The sequence below is a fragment of the Pantherophis guttatus genome, chromosome 10, assembly GCF_059756535.1.
Source record: "Pantherophis guttatus breed Tessera chromosome 10, ASM5975653v1, whole genome shotgun sequence".
Lineage (NCBI taxonomy): Eukaryota > Metazoa > Chordata > Lepidosauria > Squamata > Colubridae > Pantherophis > Pantherophis guttatus.
The window spans coordinates 9,546,828-9,570,268 of NC_142072.1; the positions used below are offsets into that span (position 1 = coordinate 9,546,828).

At 41.5% G+C, this 23,441-nt stretch overlaps 1 protein-coding gene across 1 annotated transcript; it reads left to right on the forward strand.

The window, feature by feature from the left end:
* The first annotated feature begins 3,047 nt into the window (after positions 1-3,047).
* Positions 3,048-23,019, forward strand: LOC148112400 (IgGFc-binding protein-like). Its single transcript, XM_087876413.1, has 12 exons — positions 3,048-3,114; positions 7,503-8,705; positions 9,604-9,803; positions 10,880-11,021; positions 11,974-13,176; positions 13,800-14,401; positions 14,968-15,532; positions 17,384-17,979; positions 18,462-19,032; positions 19,915-20,114; positions 20,816-21,196; positions 22,177-23,019. The coding sequence occupies exons 1-12, from the start codon at positions 3,063-3,065 to the stop codon at positions 22,456-22,458; spliced, it is 5,997 nt and encodes a 1,998-aa protein (XP_087732539.1). The 5' UTR covers positions 3,048-3,062; the 3' UTR covers positions 22,459-23,019.
* The last annotated feature ends 422 nt before the right edge of the window (positions 23,020-23,441 follow it).

Consider the following 23,441-nt stretch of genomic DNA (forward strand, 5'->3'; position numbering starts at 1 on the left):
GGCGAACCTGATAGAATGCCCCCTTGGCCACGGCCTTCATATGCTCTTCTAAAGACAGCCGTGCGTCCAGGAGGACGCCCAAGTTGCGAGCCCGTTCCGTGGGGGCCAATGATTCGCCCCCAATAACCAGTGATGGTGCCAGCTGGCTATACCGGGACGCCGGCAGCCACAGCCACTTGGTCTTGGAAGGGTTGAGTCGAAGCCAGTTTCTCCCCATCCAGACCCGCACAGCCTTCAGGCACTGGGACATCACTTCCAAGGCATCGTTGGGATGGTCTGGGATGGAGATGTACAGCTGAGTATCATCAGCATACTGATGGAACTCCACCCCAAAACCACGGATGATCTCACCCAGCGGCTTCACATAAATGTTGAACAGGAGGGGCGAGAGGACCGACCCTTGTGGCACCCCACAAACAAGGTGCCTCGGGGTCGACCGCTGCTCCCCTGTCAACACAGATTGCGACCGGTCAGAGAGATAGGAGGAGAACCACCGCAAGATGGTGCCCCCCACTCCCAGTCCCTCCAGCCGGCGTAACATGATACCATGGTCAATGGTATCAAAAGCCGTTGAGAGATCTAACAGGACCAGGATAGAGGAATAACCCCTACCCCGAGCCCTCCAGAGATCATCCACCAATGTGACCAATGCCGTTTCCGTGCTGTACCCAGGTCTGAAACGGGACTGGAGCGGATCTAAATAGACAGCTTCATCCAGGTACTGGGGAAGCTGTCGCGCCACCACACTCTCAACAACCTTCGCAATAAAACGAAGGTTGGGAACTGGACGATAGTTAGCCAAAACAGCCGGGTCCAGGGAGGGCTTCTTGAGGAGGGGCCTCACAACTGCCTCTTTTAAAGTGGCCGGCAGGACGCCCTCACTCAAAGAAGCGTTAATAATCCCCTGGAGCCAGCCTCATGTAACCTCCCGGGAAGCCAGCACCAACCAGGAGGGACATGGGTCCAATAAACATGTGGTCGCGTTCAGCTGTCCCAAGATCCTGTCCACGTCCTCGGGAGCCACAGGATCGAACTCCTCCCATATAACACTCTCAAGGCCTGCCTCAGTCATCTCGTCTGAACTAACCCAGTCAGCGGCCAAGTCTTCCCGAATCTGAGTTATTTTATCATACAGATACTGTACAAAATCCTCAGCTCGGCCCTGCAAGGGGTCATCCCGCGCTCCCAGATGGGAAGCCCTTATGACTTCTCCCCACTTTTGTAGATCTACCATCCAATCATTCTGTGAAAGGAACATTTTCAACCTTCGACAGATTATCTGTTTTCTGCAAGACTGCTGTCGATTCCAAGAGAGATTCACCAGATATGGGTGAGTCAAACAATAATTGATGTCAATTTTATTTGCCTCCCTTGTAAATCAGATTCATTCAACTGCAAATTACTTTGCATGTTTCCCTCCGATATACCATTGATTTGAGCAAATATATCAGATGCCATCATTAAGCAATCCTGTGGACCAATTGTACAGTGGGTAATATCTAAATCTCATGGTTATCTATCATGGTTCAAATGGTTGATTACTCAACTTCTCTCTTGGAGAGTTGCCAAGAGTTGGGAAATAAACTGCTAAGTCATTTCATTCAAACTTGTGGTTTCATTGCGAAAAAAATCAGCCAGTGTGTCATGGTTAAGGCTTCCCTTTTATTTTTCAAAATAACTCTTCCTCTGTATATGAACGATAATTCCACAGAAATTCATTGGGGAACTTGCTTTGATCTCTGTATCTATAAAAAGGAGGAGAAACACTGATAAAAATAGAGGGAGAAGAATTCTTCCTTCTCTTCCTTCTTGCTCAGACCAAGGCTGATATCCTGGGCTGAAGGTAAGCAAGACTTCTTTACATTGAGCCTTTGGCAGGGGTGAAATGCTCCTGGTTCGGTCCGGTTCACCTGAACCGGTAGTAAAAGAGGCTACTGGTTTGCTGAACCGGTAGTAAAAAATGTAAAAAAAAGGCTCCGACGATCACAGCTGAGCTGTGCAATCATCAGAGCCTTTTTTTAACTTTTAAAAGCATTTTTAAACAGTCTATTCACCCGAATAGGTTGTAAAAAAATGCTTTTAAAAGTAAAAAAAAAAAGATTGCGCACCACAACTGATCACCCCCCCCCCCCCCCCGTTTCACCACTGGCCTTAGGTGACTTCTAGGCTGCTCCAGCAAACTAAACAAGAAATGATACTTGAGTTATCTCAATTAAGCTTCAGGTTTTTCCCCTTATCACCTTGCAGTCTTGAATAGTTCCTCTTTGGATCTAGAATTTTAGAAAAAAAAAATGATTGGCAAAGAAGGACAGGAGAGCACTCCACCTTACCAAATGAGGCTCTGCTCCAAGTTTTTCATCTATGTGTCTATTGAAGTATCTATATAGGGAAGGATGGAGCACTGAATCTGATCAGTTCAGGTTTTAGAAAATGGAAAATTCTATTCCAAGGATTTGAAGACAAGTTGATGACATAACTAACTTTGCTGCCTGATTTTCTTTACTTCACAATTTAGAGAAATCAGAATCTAGTGGCACCTGTGTACTCAACTGCTTTGAAACTCATCAAATTTGGTATTCAATGCATTTTGATGCAAAAAGTTTTGTCCCAGTACTCATTGTTTGTTTGGTATTCAATGCACAAACTAGAACTGGTTGGTGTTGGCTGCCTTGTAAGACACCACATTGTTCCTTATGGGAAAATTTTGTTTGGTACTCATCATTTTTGGTAATCATTGTGCCTCCCAGAACCAATTCATGATGAACACCAAAGTACCACTGTAGATCTTGCCTGGTTCCATTTGTCTGTGTTGTGACCCAGGCCCAAGTAGTTAGTATTAAATACAAACAGTTCGAAAACAAACAGACTTTATTAGAACAGCTGAGAATTAACTCACCAAACTGGCTGTCAATCATGGTCCTAATAATTATCATAGTTTCAATTTCTTTTAATTTCATGCCAGTTACAATGATGTCTGCATGGTGACAGCTGGGCTTGGTGTCCCCAGTGGATCTGGGGGTGCAGAGGAAAAAAAATCCTTAATCTCTTCTCCTTTTGTAGGTATGGCACTGAGGAGACTTCTGTTCCTTTTGGCAGGTTTGGCACAGATATGTGGTGAGTAAACTGGACTGTTTTTTTGATATAATACTTCTGTTATTTCAAATGGGTGTAAGGAATTTTGTGGTCTTTCTGTATTTGCCCGCACATGGAGGGAAAGCTGAGCTTGGAACTATTTCTCCTCAAAATCATTTTAAGGTTACTCTCCCTCTAGCACAGTGATGGCGGACCTATGACCCTCATGTCAATGGTGACAGACACATCAGTTCACCAGTTCACCAACCCCCATCAACTCTTCTCAAAAGCATGCCCCATTGTCAGGAGTTTTAGAGGCCGTTGTGGAGGCCATGTGAGAATGGAGGGTGCTCTCATGGGCTCTCCAGGGTCTCTGAATGGGGTGTGCTTTTGCATGGTTTTGGAGGCCGCAGGGCCTTCTCCAAAGCCACTTCAAGAATGAAGGCCTGGTATAACAACAGCTATAAATTTGATCTCTTAAACCTTAGAAGCTTTTGTATATTCTTAGAACAAACTAGTTCAAATTTCATCAACTGAGTTAGTGGATAATCTCTCTAAAAATTACAAGTGCTGTAAACATTTGTGGGACTGCCCTATAGTAATGTAACTTCTTTTTAGTTAATTTCAAATTGATTGTAATCAAATCCAGTGCCAGTATTGTTCCATTAACATTCCTGAAATAGCTGTGTATTTATCATTCTCTTACTAAAATAAAAGTATTAATTAAAAAAAAGAAAGAAAAAATAAGAATGAAGGGCTGGTGAATCTTGGAGCAGGTTCTGTTAGGCTGCAGAGGTCTGTCCACAGAAAGAAAACACCACCTAAGCAATGTGCTTACCTTACCTTTTCAGGTAAGCCCCCGGGGAGCAACTGAGCTGTGGGGGAAATTGCACTGTTCCCTAAGGCAGACTTTTTCAAGGGGTACTAGAGCCAAATGTGCTTTTCAAAAGCCAACTGGAGTTTCTTGGGGTTTTTTTTCTCATTAAAAATGTTTAGCTGGTGTTAACGACCAGATGACTGTAAACAGTATAAATCAATTCAATTCAAATCTTTATTGTCACCGCCCCAAACACAATACAACTCACAGTGAAGACAGAAAATCCCTAACCCAATCTATATATATAAAAAAGCGAAAACCACTCACGCATTAATCATGAAATCTCCAGAACTGTAAAGCCTGCAAACTTGAAATTTGCCACGTATGTTCCACTTGGCTTCTAGGTGCTCACTAAGGAAGGATTTTTCGAAATGACCATCAGAGCATTAGTATATTATTATAACACACCCTGATGCTAATTAGTTAGATGTTCTACTCCCCCTCCCAACTTGAAAATAACTCTGGAGAGAATGGGATAGCATAGGACAGGCTTCTGTGGGGCAAGCCTCATGGAGAGAAGGGGCTAGAATGCCTGAAGGAGAGAAGGGGATAGGATAGAAGATGTTTCTGTGGGGCCAGCCTGAGGGAGAGAAGGGGAGAGGCTTCTATGGGGCAAACCTGAGGGAGAGAAGGGGAGAGGGTCTACGGGCCTAGCATGAGGGAGAGAAGAGGGTAGGGATAAGAGAGGCTTCTATGGGGCAAGCCTGAGGGAGAGAAGGGGTGAGGGGAGGCCGATCATAACTACTCATTAATTTTCAAACTCTTAAGTATCGATTTATCAAGCCCGATCACATTGTTTCGTAGCGGAGCACGGGTATTCAGCTAATAAATCATATTTTATTTATTTATTTATTTATTTATTTTATTGAATTTATATACCACTCTACTCCTGAAGGACTCAGGGCGGTGAACAGCCATGGAATAAAACATATAAATACAAAATTTAAAATAGAATAAAATGAATTAAATAATTTGGCTGAACAAATTTAAAACTCCAATAATTTAAAACAAATTTAAAATTTCCATTTAAAAAGGGGAAAGACTTAGGTCAGGCCAGCTTAACCTAACATTAATATTAGGTCAAGGCCAGCTTGACCTAATATTAACAAAACACCCAGTCCTATTGCACCAATGTGAACATGTTACACATTGTGCCAGCTCTGCAGTACATCATACCACATAGTTATGATGTTATTTCTCATTCAGGAGTCTGACAGCCCACAGATAAAAACTGTTCTTCAGTCTGTTTGTGCAGCTGGCTATACTTCTATATCTCCTTCCCAATGGTAGGAGGGTAAAGAAGTGGTGACCAGGTGAGAGTCGTCCCTGAGAATTTTCCTCACTCTGTTGTGGCCCGTCAGCGGCCTGTGCAACTAGTAGCTGATTCCGACAGTGAGGAGGCTGGTGTGATGCTGCGTTCTTTGGGGTCCGTAGTTGGGGCAGAACACACTCTTCTAAGACAATGAGCCCTAGTGATCTCATCTAGTGGTATCAGGGGACAGCCCACAATGTTTTGTGCTGTACTCACCACCCTCTGTAAGGTTTTTCTATCCGCGGCTATCAGACCAAAATGCCATACCGGGATGCAATAAGTTAGGACACTTTCTATTGTGGACTGGTAAAAGGAGGTCATCAGTTGTTGTTCCACCCTGTTTTTACGCAAGACCCTAAGGAAATGGAGTCTCTGTTGGGCCTTCCTGGCCGCCTGGATTGTGTTGTGTTTCCAGGTGAGGTCTTCGCTGAGAAGGACTCCCAAGAATTTAAAGGAGGAAACTCTCTCTCTACACAGCCCCCCTCGATGTAAAGTGAGGCAGGTTCCTCTCTCTTCCTCTGGAAGTCCAACACCATCTCCTTGGTCTTGCTGATGTTCAGGTGCAGGTTGTTTTTTAAGCACCATGTGGAAAGTTTTTGAACCTCCCCCTGTATGCTGTTTCGTCTCCACCTTGTATTCCACATCAGTCAGAACTGAAGAAGCTTTTTGGATGAGAAGTGAAATGTTTTCAAGGAAAAAAACACATCAAAGTCCAGTTGCCTTTGAAACGCTCATTTGGAATAACCATGATCGGGATAATTGAGACTTTCCATAGACACTAGAATTGAAGTTGAGGCCCAGATCTCTACTTCAGGCCCAGTCTTGGCCCTGCCTCCGAGTACCACTGTTTAGGGTAGCCTAGATGGGGGTGGAGGTGGGGTAGAAAATTGTCTCTCTTGTTTGGGAGAGGCATTTTGACACTGCAGTGTCAAGTTAGACATTTTTCAAATTTTTGACAGGTTTGCCATCAGTCCCCTAGCATTTAAATGTACTTGATCAGGAAAAATTACAACCTCTTCTTATCTATTTGGTAAAAATTTACTGTGGTTCTTTTTGATGGTCAAATATTAGCTCTAGGTTTGTGCCTTGGTGTGATGGACTTCAATTAAATACCAAGACAGGAAGACCATTTAATTCATAATTTATTTGGAATGTTCCAAGATAAAAAAGATTCTTTTTTTTTACAAAAGAGAGAACCTGGAACATAGACTTACATTTCTTTTTATGGTTTGCACAACAAAGATACTTCAAAGTAAAAGTTGATTGGATTAGGAACAATCATCTGTCCAGTTACATCAGGAAAACTTAGACATCCAATAACATGTAAGCATAAGGATTTTAAAAGAGTGTTGTATTCTGAATAAAAGTAAAGAAAACATTTGCAAGGGAAAAAAAGTCAGAATGCATATTGGGAAATATACATTCACAGAGCGTTTCCAAGTTCCAACAACTTGCTTTGTTAGTTGAAGCTTGGGAACAACAGAAAACAAAACTATTTTGTTTTTACAATGTATCAAACAATTTGGACAATCCTAGTTTCTAAAATAAAAGGCTTTTAAAAACATTTTTCTTGAAGGTTAAGTCTTATGACAAATTATTAGCAATACATTTGGAAGGGAAAGAGAAATAAGGCTAATTAAAATACAAGAGAACCCATGACAGTTTTCTCTCTCCCTCCCTCCCTCTCTCCCCCCCTCTCTCTCTCTCTTGCAAGTATTACAAATTTCATACCAGGTGGTCCTCATTTTCTGTCCAGAATCCCATTTAAAAATAATAATAATCCAGGTTTAAATTTGTTGATCCATTTAGGGAGCACAGCATTGTGAAGAGCTATCTGAAATTACTTCTTCCTTGTAAGAAATCAGAAAAACTGCTGTGCAATTATGCAATCCATTCAGACCCAAAATGTATTTTTTAAAATAACACTTGGTCCTTTAAAGGACCACCAGGATGCTTTAGAGCAGTAGATGAAAGAAAGAGTTGATAAATTGTTCCTCAAAATGAAACCGTTTTTATTAAACCCAAAATAGGCTATGTTCATGTGGTCACTATGGTTAAGCTTTGCTTAAGCCAAAACATTATGATCAGTCTTTCTCCATCATCTTCATGTTGTCAGGATTGGTCATCTGAGGTGGCCACATAGAAATGGTAAGTTTATCAGACACAAACCAAAACAGGGAAGTATCCTAATTTAATGCACGAGCAGATCTATCCTCTCTTAAGAGTCTTTCTTTGTTTCAGGAACTTGTCATGTAACTTCCCGAGGGAAGAGTTTTGTTACTGCCTTCATGCAAAATCACAACCCTGGGCAACCTACTCAAAAACTTGAGCTGTACATCTCTGGATATAATTTTGTGACAAATATTAAAGTGTCAACAAGCAATACGATATTACAAAAAACCATCAATGAAGGAGAAATTGTTTCCATTACATTACCACAGTCCTTAGCAATGGTGGGGAGTGACAAATTTAAAAAGGCGGTACTGATTGAAGCTGACCAAGACATTTCTGTCGTCTCGTATAACTACTTGCCTTATACAAGCGATGGAACAATCACCTATCCCATCCACCAGCTGGGACAGTTATATTATGTGGTCACCCCCACAGGAAATGGCACAAAAGAATTCGCTATCATAGCCCATGAGGATCTCACAACAGTGACCATCCACCTGAAAGGCACTGTGACATATAAAAGTAAGGTTTACCGTCCTGGGTCCATCTTGGTGACTGAGCTCAAGGCCTTTGAAGCAATTCAGCTGCAAAGCTCAGAAGATTTATCAGGCACCAGGATTGAATCGACCAAATCTGTGGCTGTCTTGAGTGGACATACCTGTGTTTCCAAGTTCACATTCTGTGATCATGTTGTTGAGCAGCTCCTGCCAGTTCAGAGCTGGGGAACCACCTTCATTGCCCCTCCTATTCCTTTCCAGACACAATATGATATTGCGTACATTGTTTCTGCAGAGAACACTTTACTCAAATATCAATCTGGCTCCAAAAAAAAATCCCGTACTCTGGTGGCTGGAGAAGTAGTTGGACTTGAGATCCTGACCTCTCAACCACTTTTTATCTCTGCTGATGCTGGAATCCAAGTCCTTTTTCTCTTTACTGGCGCCAAAAGAGGAGACAATTCCTATGACCCTTTCTTCATGAACATCCCGGCCACAACATGCTATTGCAATTCATACCGCATTTATGGAATGAAGAACTTCACAAATCATGCTATGATTATAGCCAAATCATCAGAGTCCGGTAGGATCAAATGGGGAGAACAGAGGATCAGGTGGACAAAGATCCCAGGCAGCGAATATTCATGGGCTGAACAAGATGTGGAGATAACAGATCATGCCCAGCTAGTGGAACACGAGAACTCTCCATTTGGACTTTTCGTCTTTGGAGGTGGTAAATCTGATGGCTATGGTACTCCTGCTCTTTGTTCTTCAGGTAAGTATCCTGATAAATGGATGAAGATATTTAAGTTCTTATTAGATTTGGATGAACACATAGGCTATTCATATATATCAGGGGTCACTTTGGGGTCTATAACCACTTCTACCAGTTCCTCTTCTCAAAGATCACTCTCACACATTCCATCCCTTCTCCCTAACTATTACAAGAAGGCAAGGACAATTGCTTCACACAAATACTCTGACCCCATCACCCCAGATCCTGAAGTAATGAAAATTCTTTAACTTTCAGTCTCTATGGAGATTCTCTGTCATCTAGGTTATGGTTGTCCCAAAGATGCTTTTTCAAGAGGCGACTGGACTTTCTTGTTTTTCGTTTTCTTTGAAGACCTTTTGCGCTCTCATCCAAGAAGCTTCATCAGCTCTGACTGGATGGTGGCGAATGGAAGGATTTACATTCCTTGCAGACAGCTGGTCATCTGCATTCTTTTAGAGAGCTGTTGAGGCCAGCTGGAGGTCTATCTGTGTCATCAGGTCACCGGAGTAGTGGAAATGGGTGTGGAGCCTTCTTGGAACTGCTGGAAGGACTGTGTTGTGGAGCTCTGCTTTCTGCAGAATGTTCTCTGCCCTGTGTCCCTTCGCTATTGAACACAGGCAAAGGCGGTTGGGGATGCAGACAAAACAGCTCATAAATCCTTCCATTCCCCCACCATCCATTCAGAGCTGAAGGAGCTTCTTGGATGAGAAGTGAAATGTCTTCAGAGAAAGCAAGAAAGTCCAGTTGCCTTTTGAAAAAGCACCTTTGGGACCTGTTCCTTTCCTTCCATGGATCTTGTTTTCTTCTCTGCTTACCAAGAGATACCCAAGATTGTCTGTCCTCTTTCTTCTCATCTTGAGTAGGCAATTATGATTTCCTGTCTCTTCTTTCCATTTAGCTATGACCTGTCCAGCCAACAGTCACTACGAAGTCTGCACTGACACTTGCTCCAACCACTGTGCCAACGTCACAAATTCTGAGCCATGTCCAGAGACCTGCACGGAGGGCTGCCAGTGTGATGATGGGTTTTTATTTGATGGCGTTGCTTGTATTCCCAAAGAAAAGTGTGGGTGCTTCAGCAACGGACACTATTATCAAGTAACTAATGTTTTGGATTCACTCCTGTTCTCTCTGTTGTTGCTGCCTTTAATTACTACAGTAAATTTATTCATTAAATAATTTTAGATAGCCATCCCTCTATCCACAGGAACTCTGGGTAGCTCACCAAATTAAAACACAATGCAATAAAATGCATTGCAATGCAATAAAACAAACGTTTAAAATATTAGTCCTTCTCAATGAATGACAGGTAAATTTTGGTGGTGGCTGGTCTTCAGAGTATGTGGAATTCTCATAATCCATTCATTGAGATCTTTTAAATTTTGTCATCTTTGTAATCTGAAAGAGATGAAACTGTAAGGATTGGACTTTTAAGAGATAAATATTTTTTATACATCTGAAGCTCAGGGTTCTCTCTCCAAATGATGCCATCTGATTCTTCCTGACTTTGTACTTTGTGATCTCCCAACTGATAATTTTCCAGGGCTTTCACATTGCAATAGAAATATGATGGGTGTATTTACTTACATTATTTAGAGTCATGCAGCAAAGTGATAGAAAATGCTGTGTTTTTAGGAACAACAATGATTTCTTATAAACAACTTGAAATTCTTCATGGACTTTTTGCTGAAAATGAACAAAGATAAATGCGTGAGCTTGAAGTACACTAATTAAACGAGGTTATTCATGGGAAGAAGGAAACCATGATACGTATTTTGGGACAGTGGAAATGATAATTGTAACTATGCTTGTAACTGCTGAAAGGAAGATTATAAATAGCTTCTTTAGATGTTTTTCTCTCTTTTTTCTTTCTTTGACTTTTAGAGTTTTTCACTTTTAACTTGTCATGTCTCTTTCTTCTCATCCTCTTTTTCCATTTCTGTAGATTTTAATCCACTGGGGACAGAGTGCAAATAATTATTCTTCATGTTGTTCTCTCTTTCTTTCATTCCGCCTTACATGGATACCTTGGTTTTATGTGAAAGTCTCACAGATACATCTATTCAGGACTTTTGGGTGAATTGTCTTTACAGTTCAGATCTCTCATTGTTGTGGATCTGAAATCAGCTTTGATTCTGTTCTGTTTTTTTTTTGTCTTTCCATTTTGACAACAGCCCAACGAGATGGTTCTGTTGAATGCTTGCAAGAAGCAATGTACTTGCGTCCCAGGTGAGGGGCTGACCTGTGTTGACCACAGCTGTGCCACTGAGGAGTCCTGTGAGTCCCAAGAAGGAGTCTTGAGATGTGTTCAGAAAGGTAACCAGAATTTCAGAATGATGGCTGAAAGGGGTTCTTAATGGTTCAGAGTTAACTTAAAATACGATTCTCAGGATATTTATCCACAGGGAAGACAATCCAAACAAATGGAAAAAGATGAAATATGCATATTGGCTTAAGCCAATGATACCAATCAGTAAAAGATACTCAGGGCCATACTATGATATTTTGCCCTGTCTGAAGGCCACATGGGCATGGAGGGAGGTGTTGAAGGGTCACCAAAGAAGATGTGATTGATATATTTTTTAAAACTATTTTTTGGGGGGAGGGGAGGGGAGAAGGGGTGATGGAGTGATAAATTGCTGCCAGGGTGTTGGAACTCAGAAGTTGCCATTGGCTCTTATTTTCCTGGCTTTATTCTGGACTTTCCGACCAGAAACAAGAAGAGCAGACAGGGAAGTATCCCAATATAACGCACAAGCAGATCTATCCTTCTCTAAGAGTCCTTCTTTGTTTCAGGAACTTGTCATGTAAGTTCCCGGGGGAAGAGTTTTGTTACTGCCTTCATGCAAATTACAACCCCGGACAACTTACTCAAAAACTTGAGTTGTATTTTTTTAAATGTATTTTAAATGAATGCAATCCATTCAGACCCAAAATGTATTTTTTAAAATAACACTTGGTCCTTTAAAGAACCACCAGGATGCTTTAGAGGAGATGAAAGAAAGAGTTGATAAATTGTTCCTCAAAAGGAAACCGTTTTTATTAAACCCAAAATAGGCTATGTTCATGTGGTCACTATGGTTAAGCTTTGCTTACGCCAAAACGTTATGATCAGTCTTTCTCCATCATCTTCATGTTGTCAGGATTGGTCATCTGAGGTGGCCACATAGAAATGGTAAGTTTATCAGACACAAACCAAAACAGGGAAGTATCCTAATTTAATGCACGAGCAGATCTATCCTCTCTTAAGAGTCTTTCTTTGTTTCAGGAACTTGTCATGTAACTTCCCGAGGGAAGAGTTTTGTTACTGCCTTCATGCAAAATCACAACCCTGGGCAACCTACTCAAAAACTTGAGCTGTACATCTCTGGATATAATTTTGTGACAAATATTAAAGTGTCAACAAGCAATACGATATTACAAAAAACCATCAATGAAGGAGAAATTGTTTCCATTACATTACCACAGTCCTTAGCAATGGTGGGGAGTGACAAATTTAAAAAGGCGGTACTGATTGAAGCTGACCAAGACATTTCTGTCGTCTCGTACAACTACTTGCCTTATACAAGCGATGGAACAATCACCTATCCCATCCACCAGCTAGGAAAATTATATTATGTGGTCACCCCCATAGTAAATTACACAAAAGAATTCGCTATCATAGCCCATGAAGATCTCACAACAGTGACCATCCACCTGAAAGGCACTGTGACATACAAAAGCAAGGTTTACCGTCCTGGGTCCATCTTGGTGACTGAGCTGAGGGCCTTTGAAGCAATTCAGCTCCAAAGCACAGACAATTTATCAGGCACCAGGATTGAATCGACCAAATCTGTGGCTGTCTTGAGTGGACATACCTGTATTTCCAAGTTCACATCCTGTGATCATGTTGTTGAGCAGCTCCTGCCAGTTCAGAGCTGGGGAACCACCTTCATTGCCCCTCCTCTTCCTTTCCAGACACAATATGATATTGCATATATTGTTTCAGCAGAGAACACTTTACTCAAATATCAATCAGGCTACAAAAAAGAATCCCGTACTCTGGTGGCTGGAGAAGTGGTTCAACTTGAGATCCTGACTTCTCAACCACTTTTTATCTCTGCTGATGCTGGAATCCAAGTCCTTTTTTTCTTTACTGGTGCCAAAAGAGGAGACAATTCCTATGACCCTTTCTTCATGAACATCCCTGACACAACATGCTATTGCAATTCATACCACATTTATGGAATGAAGAACTTCACAAATCATGCTGTGATTATAGCCAAATCGTCAGAGTCCGGTAGGATCAAATGGGGAGAACAGAGGATCAGGTGGACAAAGATCCCAGGCAGCGAATATTCATGGGCTGAAGAAGATGTGGCAATAACAGATCATGCCCAGCTAGTGGAACACGAGAACTCTCCATTTGGACTTTTCGTCTTTGGAGGTGGTAATTCTGATGGCTATGGTACTCCTGCTCTTTGTTCTTCAGGTAAGTATCCTCATAAAATGATGATAGTGGTGGTGGTGATGATGATGATATCTATCTTTAAAGCTAGTTCTTATTAGAATATACTTTCAAAATGTTTAAAGCTTTATTGGACACACAGATTGCTCATATGGATTTAGGGCCACTTTCAATCCAATATGTCTTCCACTGACTTCTCTATTTGGAAATAAAGCCGAGTGGATCTAGACTATATTTGCAGCTAACCAGGAGGAGAATGCAAAGACAACAAGCATGGTGGCTCCAGTCACTACATATCCTTAAGTATTAATTTTTTTTCTTAAATTTCACTCTACAGAAAAGAGGAACAAAAGAATTACTCACAATAACACGCTCTTTTCTCTTTCACTTTCCCTCCCTCCCTCTCCTTTATCAGTTCATCTTTGTACTGCCATTTGCTGAGAAAATCTTTCCTCTCTTCCCGAAGCTTGAAAAGGATTTCCTTCCTATTGTCTTTCAATATCTCACAAGGAAAGCCTGCTGCTCCTTTGATTATCCAGAACCAATGTAAACCTTTTTGTCGTTGTGCCTTAGATACAAAGGGTGTTTTCTCAGTAATGAATGTCAATAGTCACTAACCTTGTTTCAACCATGGTTTCATTAAATAGTCCCAATATCCTGCCCTGAGAACAGCCACTATGAAGCCTGTGGAAATGCCTGTCCAGCCACCTGCTCTGACCGCTCTGCTCCCAGCACCTGCAGGAACACCTGTGCACAAATCTGCCAGTGTGACGAAGGCTTTGTCCGCAGTGGTGAGAAGTGCGTTCCGGTGGACACCTGCAATTGCGTTTACCAAGGCGTGACCTATAAGGCAGGGGAAGAGTTCTGGGGAGATGAAGTCTGCCAGAGTTATTGCAAATGTGATGCTAAATTAGGCAAGGCTGTATGCCAAACGTCTTCTTGCAAGGGCAAGACAAAATGCAGCGTGGTCAATGGTGTCCGGGGATGCCATGCTGTCAGTTACAGGACCTGCATAGGAACCGGAGACCCTCACTATACAACCTTTGATGGGAAGAAATACGATTTCATGGGAACCTGCGTTTACCAAATGGCCGGGCTCTGCTCCAAGGATCCTTCCCTTACACCATTTTTGGTCACCGTGGAGAATAACCACCGAGGCAACAAGGCAGTGTCCTACACCAAAGTGGTGACCCTGGAGATCTACAACTTTACCATCAGTTTGAGCCAAGAGTTTCCCCAAAAGATCCAGGTACATAAGCTAATCCAAGGGGGTGCTGGAATAGCTTATTAATAATAAACATAAGAGTCATTGCAAGGTTCATGTTCTCAGGCATAAGAGCTTCATAGGTGTTAAGTTCTCAATATTTCTTAGTTCTTGTTAGTCTATGGAGGTTTAGCTATGATTTCTCCAAACCAGGATGGGATGATAGTTGCAGATTTTACAATATACATTTAAGGGGTCAGATATATAGGACTTGCAGAAGCCAGAATATTATCATCCCCTAGTATAAATATTGAAATACTAAAATAATTTTCTGCATATAAATAAAATAATTTATTTTATTTGTTATACTGTTTCATCTTCTAGTACCAACTTTAAATTACATCTGCAATTTTCTATTTGGGTTTTTTTGGCTATGTATAAATTTATTGTTATTATATAATGACAGATTTCTTTCTTTGCTTATTTGTCAAACAGCCCATGGAGTGGAATAGGGGAGACGATTGGTCTGAAAGATAACAAGAACAAATCTACTCCTAAGATTGAAAGAATTGTTAGTGCCTTGACTATTTTTTTTCTGTATCTTAATTCAGGTCAATGGCATCTTTGTGGAACTACCCTTTTCGTATGAAAACAAACTGAGCATCTACCAGAGTGGAGTTCACGGCTTCATCAAGACAGACTTTGATCTGAGTGTCAGCTTTGACTGGTACAGCTATGCCAGGGTCATTGTTCCGGACTCTTACGCCAATGCACTCTGTGGCCTCTGTGGTAATGCCAATGAAAATCAAAATGATGACTTTCTCATGAAAGATGGAACGGAAGCAGAGGATGAAATTCAATTTGCAAACAGCTGGAAGGTGAAAGATATTCCCGACTGTTCTTCTGGGTGCACCCAAAATTGCCCAGTGTGCAATGATGCTGATAAACAAACCTACCAAGGTCCATCCTACTGTGGGATTCTTACAAGAAAGAGTGGGCCTTTCAGGCAATGCCATGATGCCATTGATCCTCAGTCTTATTTTGATGATTGTGTCTACGATACCTGCGCATACCAAGGTCGCCATGAGGCCCTCTGTAGTGCCATCAGCTCCTATGTGACAGCATGTCAAGCTCAAGGCATCCAAGTTGAGGAGTGGAGATCACCCTCCTTTTGCAGTAAGTCTTCTCTCCTGCATTCAACGTTTACTTGGCATAAGAGATGAAAGAGAGCCTAAATCTAGTAACAGAAATGGGAGAGTCATTTGATGAAGAGCCCCATTTATATCACAGTAGCCTTCCTCAACTTGGTGCCCTCCAGATGTGTTGAAGCCCAACACATCTGAAATGGTGGCAAGTTCAGCAAGGCAATGTTCCATGATCTGTGGATCCGGGATCTGTGATAAACTGAAATCACCAGCCTGAACTGGAAAAAGGAAAGAGGCCCAACATTAAAATATTAGAAATATTAGAAGAGCAATTTTTCCCCTAAATATATTCCCAGAGTGGTTGTGAATTAACAATGCAACTTTATGGAACAGAAAATATTTATATTTATCAGAGTTTAAACCTAGTATTAATTCCCCCACCCATTTTTTTTCTGTATTTACTGTAGTAATAATTCTACAATATACCTCTTATACTCTGACCCGTTGTTCATGGATATATTGCTTCAATTCAATGCCTTGAGGATTTTTTTGAGATGGGTGCAACTATAGTTACTGTGGTTGTGATAAATATTGATTTCCTATAGCAAATTAATGGGACATAGGTAGAACAAGTTTACTTTAGATTCAACCCTTATACAGAAGTATTAAATGTCTAGTATCAGAACCACTGTATCAACATAAAATACCTTGTCTTGTCCAATGAAAGTTTCACTTCCCACTTGGCTCTATCCTTTCCACAAATTCATTCCGAGGAATACATTTGTTTTAATATTTACAGACATTTTCATGCATACCCCTCTCCATAGGTACTCCGTTTTGGCTTACTTTTCCTAGTGTGTACATTTTCTGAGTAAAACATTTCATAGGAAGAGGTCAGACTTCCTCAGTGTTGTAAAAGCTGGAAGTTCAAGCCAGCATTACCAATGGGTGTCTAGTCCATTAAATAATGCAAGGATGAAGAATAACAGAAAAACAATGTTGGAAGGGACCTTGGAGATCTTCTAGAGACATCTAGTCCAACCGTTTGCACGAACACCACACCCTATGACAGTGATGGTGAACCTTTTAGACACCGAGTGCCCAAACAGTGCATGCACTCATAACCAAACTGAAAGGTGTGTGCGTGTGTAGACATGCGCATGCATGGACATGCGTTCATGCACAACAGAGACCCGAAGATCAGCTGGCCTGCAGGAGGTGGGGCATCCCAACACCGGCAGTGCAGCAAGAGGTAAGATCTTTTTCTTTCGTGAGCTTCTGTTTCATCATTTGCAGGGAAACAGAAGCCCACGAAAAAAATGCCACAGAGATCTGACCTGGGGCAATGGCGCGCGTGCCAGCAGAGATGGCTCTGCGTGCCACTTCTGGCACGCGTGTCATAGGTTCGCTATCACGGCCCTATGATATTCTAGATAAGTGCTTGTCTAGTTTCTTCTTAAAAGCCTCCAGTGATGAAGGACCTACAAATTCTGAAGGCAGGCGGTTCCACTGGTTAATTGTTCTCATTGTTAGGAAATTTCTCCTTAGTTCTATGTTGATTCTCTCCTTCAGTAGTTTCCATCCATTGTTTCCATCCCTTTGCACAAACAGGACATCCTATAACATTCTAGACAAGTGACTGTCCAGTTTCTTCTTAAAAGCCTCCAGTGATGGAGCATCTACAACTTCTGAAGGCAAGCCATTCCACTGATTAATTGTTCCCATTGTTAGGAAATTTCTCCTTAGCTCTATGTTGATTCTCTCCTTCATTAGTTTCCATCCATTGTTTCTTATCTTGCCTTCTGGTGCTTTGGAAAACAGGTTAACCCCCTCTTCTTTGTGATACTTTGACAAGCAACATTCTCTTTATTCCGTTTTTCAGGTATTTCTTGCCCACCTAATACCCACTATGAGCTGTGTGGCAGTGGTTGTCCAGCCACATGCAAGAGCCTCATCTCACCGCAGAAGTGTGATGTTCCATGCCTGGAAGGATGTTTTTGCGACTCTGGATTTATCCGCAGTGGGGATCAATGTGTTTCAAAGGCCAAATGTGGCTGTTTTGATCAAGGCCGATACTACAAGCTGGGAGAAGAGTTTTATCCCACCACTTCCTGCCAGAAAAAGTGCATCTGCATGGATAACGCAACCATAGAGTGTCAAAAGTTCTCTTGTGGAGCTCATGAGGAATGCAAGATTGTAAAGGGCGTTCAAGGCTGCCACCCCTTAGGTTATGGAAAGGCCATTGCACTGGGTGACTCTCATTTCATTTCCTTTGATGGAAGGCATTTTGAACTCTACGGCTCCTGTACTTACACTTTAGCTCAAGTCTGCCAGCACAACCCTCAGCTCCAGAACTTCACTGTGTGGGTAGAGAATGAGAATCTTAATGATGGTCCTTTAGTTCTAATCCGGAATGTGAAGGTCTTCATTCATGGTTACACAGTCACCCTTCAGTGGGGAGAAAAGTGGCAGGCAATGGTAGGTGAAAGAGTTTATAACTAGGAGGTTTATCTTATGGGTTTTCATATTTGGGGAAAAGACTTTGAATCCTAGGGCCAGCAAACTGTTTGGAGAATAAGGGCTCCACTCCTCCCCACACATTTTATTTGGGCTTTGTATGTTTGCATACAAATTTATTAGAGGCTTAATGCATCACAATCAAGCAGAAAAACTCAGTTTTACACTCAGCAGTGATGTTATGGTTTTAATCTCAGAAGATTTAAAAAAAAATAGGAGGGGGAAGATCTGGGAATTGAATGCATGCTTTCTACTTCTGATGATTTTGCTATGTAGACTGAGTGCAAGATCATGAGAGAAGTCGCATTTTATTCTTTTCCCAGGCTTGTGAAGAGGGGAAAAAAAGATGTCAATTACTGCTATGAAGCAATGTGAAACAAGCATTAAATTGTATGCATGTAAAACCAGCACTTAGCCCCAATTTTTATTCTTTGTTGGTACAGGTGGATGGACAGTTGTATACCCTGCCAATGAATGCGGCTGATGGGAAATTCTGGATCAATCAAGAAGGGAACAACATCATTATCTACACAACCTTTGGCCTCACCGTCTTATATGATACTTCTTCATATGTTCAGGTTTCTGTCCCCAATACCTACAGGGGTCATATGTGTGGCCTGGCTGGCAACTTCAATGGTGATCCGAAGGATGACTTCATGCTACCTAATGGAAAACTCACTGAAAACGTGGAAGAATTTGCGGCTTCTTGGAAGGTCCCCGTGAATGGTGTAATTTGTTCTGATGGCTGCGGGGACAGATGTCCCATCTGCAACAAAGCCCAGAAAACAAAATATGAAGCTGGGAACTTCTGTGGAATGATCCCATCCAAGACAGGTCCATTCATAGACTGCCATTCATTGGTGAACCCTGCAGAATATTTTGAACACTGTTTGAATGAGGCCTGTACAACCCATGAGGTTCAAGAATCCCTTTGTCGAAGTCTTCAAGCCTATGTAGCAGCTTGCCAGGCATCTGGTGCCAAAATTAGAGCCTGGAGAAGCTCTTCCTTCTGCCGTAAGTTTGTAGGAAGTTACTTTCCATAAATAGCCAAATCTCTGCCTCAAATGTCTCAGTCTATCCTCCTAGGCCTTGCCTTACTATTCTTATTAATGGCTGCGTCTATCCAGTTCACAATCATTTATAGCCTAAAATCCTCTGGTGCTTAACCAAGCCTGGATGCATCCTGATTCAAAGAGATTCCAGAGTTGTTTCAGCAATTACTGTGTTTTCCCAAAAGTAACACTTATTCCAAAAATAAGCCTTACCATGTTTCTTTTGTGTGTGTGCTCAATATAAGCCCTATCCCCAAAATAAGGAAATCTTAAGCGCCTGCACAGCCATCCGGCAACTCATTCCATCTGGTTGCTTGTGGTGTCATGGCCGCGAGACCTCCTGCCCCACAACGAGGAAGCAGAAGAAGTGGACTTGCCATGTACTCTTAAAGTAAATGGGAAAAAAACTAAGACATCCCCCAAAATAAGCCCTAGTGCTTATTTTGGAGCCCAAAAGAAAATAAGTTTGGGTCTTATTTTTGGGGAAACACAGGTACTTGTTCCAGGAATCCTCACCTTTATTGCCTAGTTGCTTATTAATCTCTCAATATTGTACTCAGGTTCTTTGTTGTGTCATTCGTCCCAATGTGAAGGAGGAGGGAAGAATAGTAATCTGTGGGCCTAATTGTTTTGGTCAGGTTCTCAGCCACATCTTTGATTTTTGCTCCAGGGAGACAACATACCTCCCTAGATTGTACTTTCCTCCCCTGGAAGACGTGATTGTTAGTCATTAGCACTTCAATAGAGCCGAGCTTCTCAACTTGGGCAATTTTAGGAGATGTGGACTTCTCTTCCTGGAATTTCCTAGCCATTTTAATCTGTTTGCTTCTTCTGTTTTCCACAGCTCTCACCTGTCCGGCCCACAGCCACTATGAGCCATGTACCAGAACTTGTGATTCCACCTGTGCCGCCTTATCTAGTCCAAGTCAGTGCTCAGGGAACTGCTTTGAAGGCTGTCAGTGTGATGAGGACTATGTCTTTGATGGATCTCAATGTGTAACCATGAAGCAATGTGGCTGCACTTATCGCGGAGCCTACCTCAAGGTAATTTCTCTCTCCCTCGATGTGGCTGAGAGCAGAAAGGGGCTTTTTCTGATGAGATGGCCACTAGGAATGATTCCTGACAGACTACAGACTTACAACAGTGTGTTTAGTGACCATTCAAAGTTACAAAGGCACTGAACAAAGTGACTTATGACTATTTTTCACAGTTAGGACCTTTGCAGCATCCCCATGGTCATGTGACCAGCATTCAAATGTTTAGCAACTGGTTCATATTTATGACGGTTGCAGTGTCCTGGGGTCATGCGATCACTTTCCCCAACCTTTTGACAAGCCAAGTCAATGGGGAAGTTAGATTCTTTTATTTTATTTCATTTCATTTCATTTCATTTCATTTCATTTCATTTCATTTCATTGTTTTGTTTTGTTTTGTTTTGTTTTATTTTATTTTATTTTATTTTATTTTATTTTATTTTATTTTATTTTATTTTATTTTATTTTATTTTATTTTATTTTATTATTTTATTTTTCAAAGTTTTGAAACCATCCATCTATCCTCATCTACCCAGGACCATCAAACAGTAGCTATCATCTTAACTCTTCTGACCCCTTTGTCGATGCCCCTGGTTATGGGACCTGCAATGTGAATTTATGTCTACAATTACATTAATTTAAAAATTGGTGGTATGGAGGGAAGGCTTTTCTTTTCTTATTGTATCTGACTCTAGGACTTTGCTCAACAGATCGGCGAGCACATTTACTCGAAGGGCTGCACAAAAAAATGCACCTGCCAGTCAGCAGGCCAGCTCCAGTGTAAAGAAAGCAGCTGTCAGCTTGGAGAGACCTGTGCTGTTCGGGAAGGCGTACGTGGATGCGTGAAGCTGGAAGCTCAATGCAAACTCACTGCCCAAGCGCATATCACTTCTTTCGATGGTGCCTCAGGGAGATATTCCTGCAGTGGAGTCTACGAAATAGCTTCTCTTTGTGACCAGAATTCTGCTTCCTGGTTCAGGCTGCTAGCGAGCATCGAAAAGACACATACGAAGGAAATGGTGGTTGGGAAATCTATCTTCTTTTACTTTCGAGGTGGATCCATCCAGATTATAAACCGAGAAAGGTTTTGGGTAAGTGAAAATCAAGAGCAAATCAAGAGCTTATGGAACACTTAGTAGCCTTCAATGTACATTCTTCAAAGTCTCTGCCCCCGACCCCACCCCTAGAATCATCCTTCATAAATTCTGGCTAGAGAATGCAAAAGGCACTGGTGAGCTGATAGGACAATTCATCCTTTACCCTTAAGCATTTTTACATATTTTAATAATAAAGTTGCATTTTAAATTTCGTAGTAACTGAATGAAAGTCAAAGTCTCCCGTGAGTCAAGCTAGATTCTGGTTGAATTAATGGACACTCCTCTGTTGTACAGAAAATTTTGCCACTGCCATCTTCAGGAACACTCTTTGATTTTATAGTAAAAGTGCAGTTTTAAGATTCCCTTTCAATTATTTTTTTATTAGCTTATAGAATAAAATGCAAAAATACAAAAGCAAATAGTAGAACACTGTGGGGAGGAGAAGAGGAAAGAAAAGTGAGGAGGGGAGAGAGAAAAAGAAAAGATGGACTTCCGACTTCCTCTGTTGCAGTAGAATAAGGCATCAAACCTCAACTTCCATAATATTATACACTTGGAATTTCTGTAACAACAAATCAACCTAATCAGTAAAACCAAAATCAAAGCTTCATTTTTTTCTACTCAAGGCAAACCCTTTCAATTACTAACCAAGTTGCCATCACTTACCTTCCAAAACTAGACAATAATGGCCAGCAACAGCTATAAACGGACGAGTTGATTCCTGATGAAAAAAGTATGCAGATGTTTCAGCAACTCTGTGCAAATGGGGAGATACCTATTCTTTCTATCCAAAATATCTTATTTTCTTTCTACACAACTGCTGTCTGCAAGGCATCTAATCTCTTGCAGAAGATTTTGAAATTAAGCTGAGGACTATTTGAGTAGATTCAAAGGAAGAAAACAAACTTTTAAAAATAGGGGTAGGGATGTTTTCAGGTTGCTAACACTTTTCCTACCTCAATCATGTTTTCCAGGTAAATGGTCAGAAAATAACGCTGCCATATGAGAACAGCTCTGTGTCCATGAAGAAAATTCAAGAGAAAATTGTTATTGACCATGATTCTCAAGTGCAAGTTTATCTCCATCCTGATGGGATGGTCACAATGGCAGCCAAGGAGACCCTCAGGGGGAAGCTGTGTGCCACCTGTGGAAACTTCAACAAAGACCGCTTGGATGACTTGAAACTGGCCAGTGGAGAGAGAACAAATAGTTTTGATGAAGTACTCAAGTCCTGGGAGGCGGAAGATTTCCTTTAAGTTGCTTCTAGACTGTTCCAGCTGTGTTTGTGATCGGATGTAACAGCAAAGCACAAGGGAAGCCCAACATTTTGTGTAGCATATGCTGAAATACTTGTTTAGGAGAAACAGCATTCTCGATGTCCCAGAGTCTCAGCTTCTCTTTGAAGGTCATCCCTGAACATCCTTTTGAACATGCATTTTTAAGCTTAGCCTGCAGAGATAGTGAAATTGAACCAAGTTATACTTAATTCTACCTCCAGCAAAGATTGGTGGGAAAACGTTACTCACCATACTAGATAATCATAAAGTAGTTTAGGCAATTGTAGGGCTGAATGCAAATTGCTCATAAGCTTTGTCCTCCCCTATGTTCCTCCCACCCAAAGTTTCCACCATAATTTCAACTTTCCTTTTGTTTAATATTTAAAACTGCTTGCTTGTGCAGCACACATTATTCACTAAATATTACAATAACTCTGCGCACTAATTCATTTAGAGATTTAACTGATACAAATGTGAAGGAGAAACAACTAAGATATTGTTCCATTTCAAAATGTAATAAAATTGGATTAGATAAATCAATGCTGCTTCCCACTTTTTTAAAAAGCAATAAATGTTCCTCATACACAGGGAAATGCTTCACTATTTGGTTGCTCACACTGACTACAAAATGATTACAAATTATAAAGTCCTACATTATTGCACATCAGCTGAGCTAGAGATCATTCATAATCTATATCTGTGATGGCGAACCTATGGCACGCGTGCCACAGATGGCACACGGAGCCATATTGGTGGGCACGCAAGCATTGCCCTAGCTCAGCTCCAGTATGCATGCGTGCACTGGCCAGCTGATTTTTGGGCCTTCTGGGCTCACTGGAAGTCGGCAAATGTGCTGTTTCCGGCCTTTGGTGGGCCTCTGGGGGGTGGGGAAGGCTGTTTTTGCCCTCCCCAGGCTCCTAGAAAGCCTCTGGAGACTGGAGAGGGCAAAAAATGGGCCTACC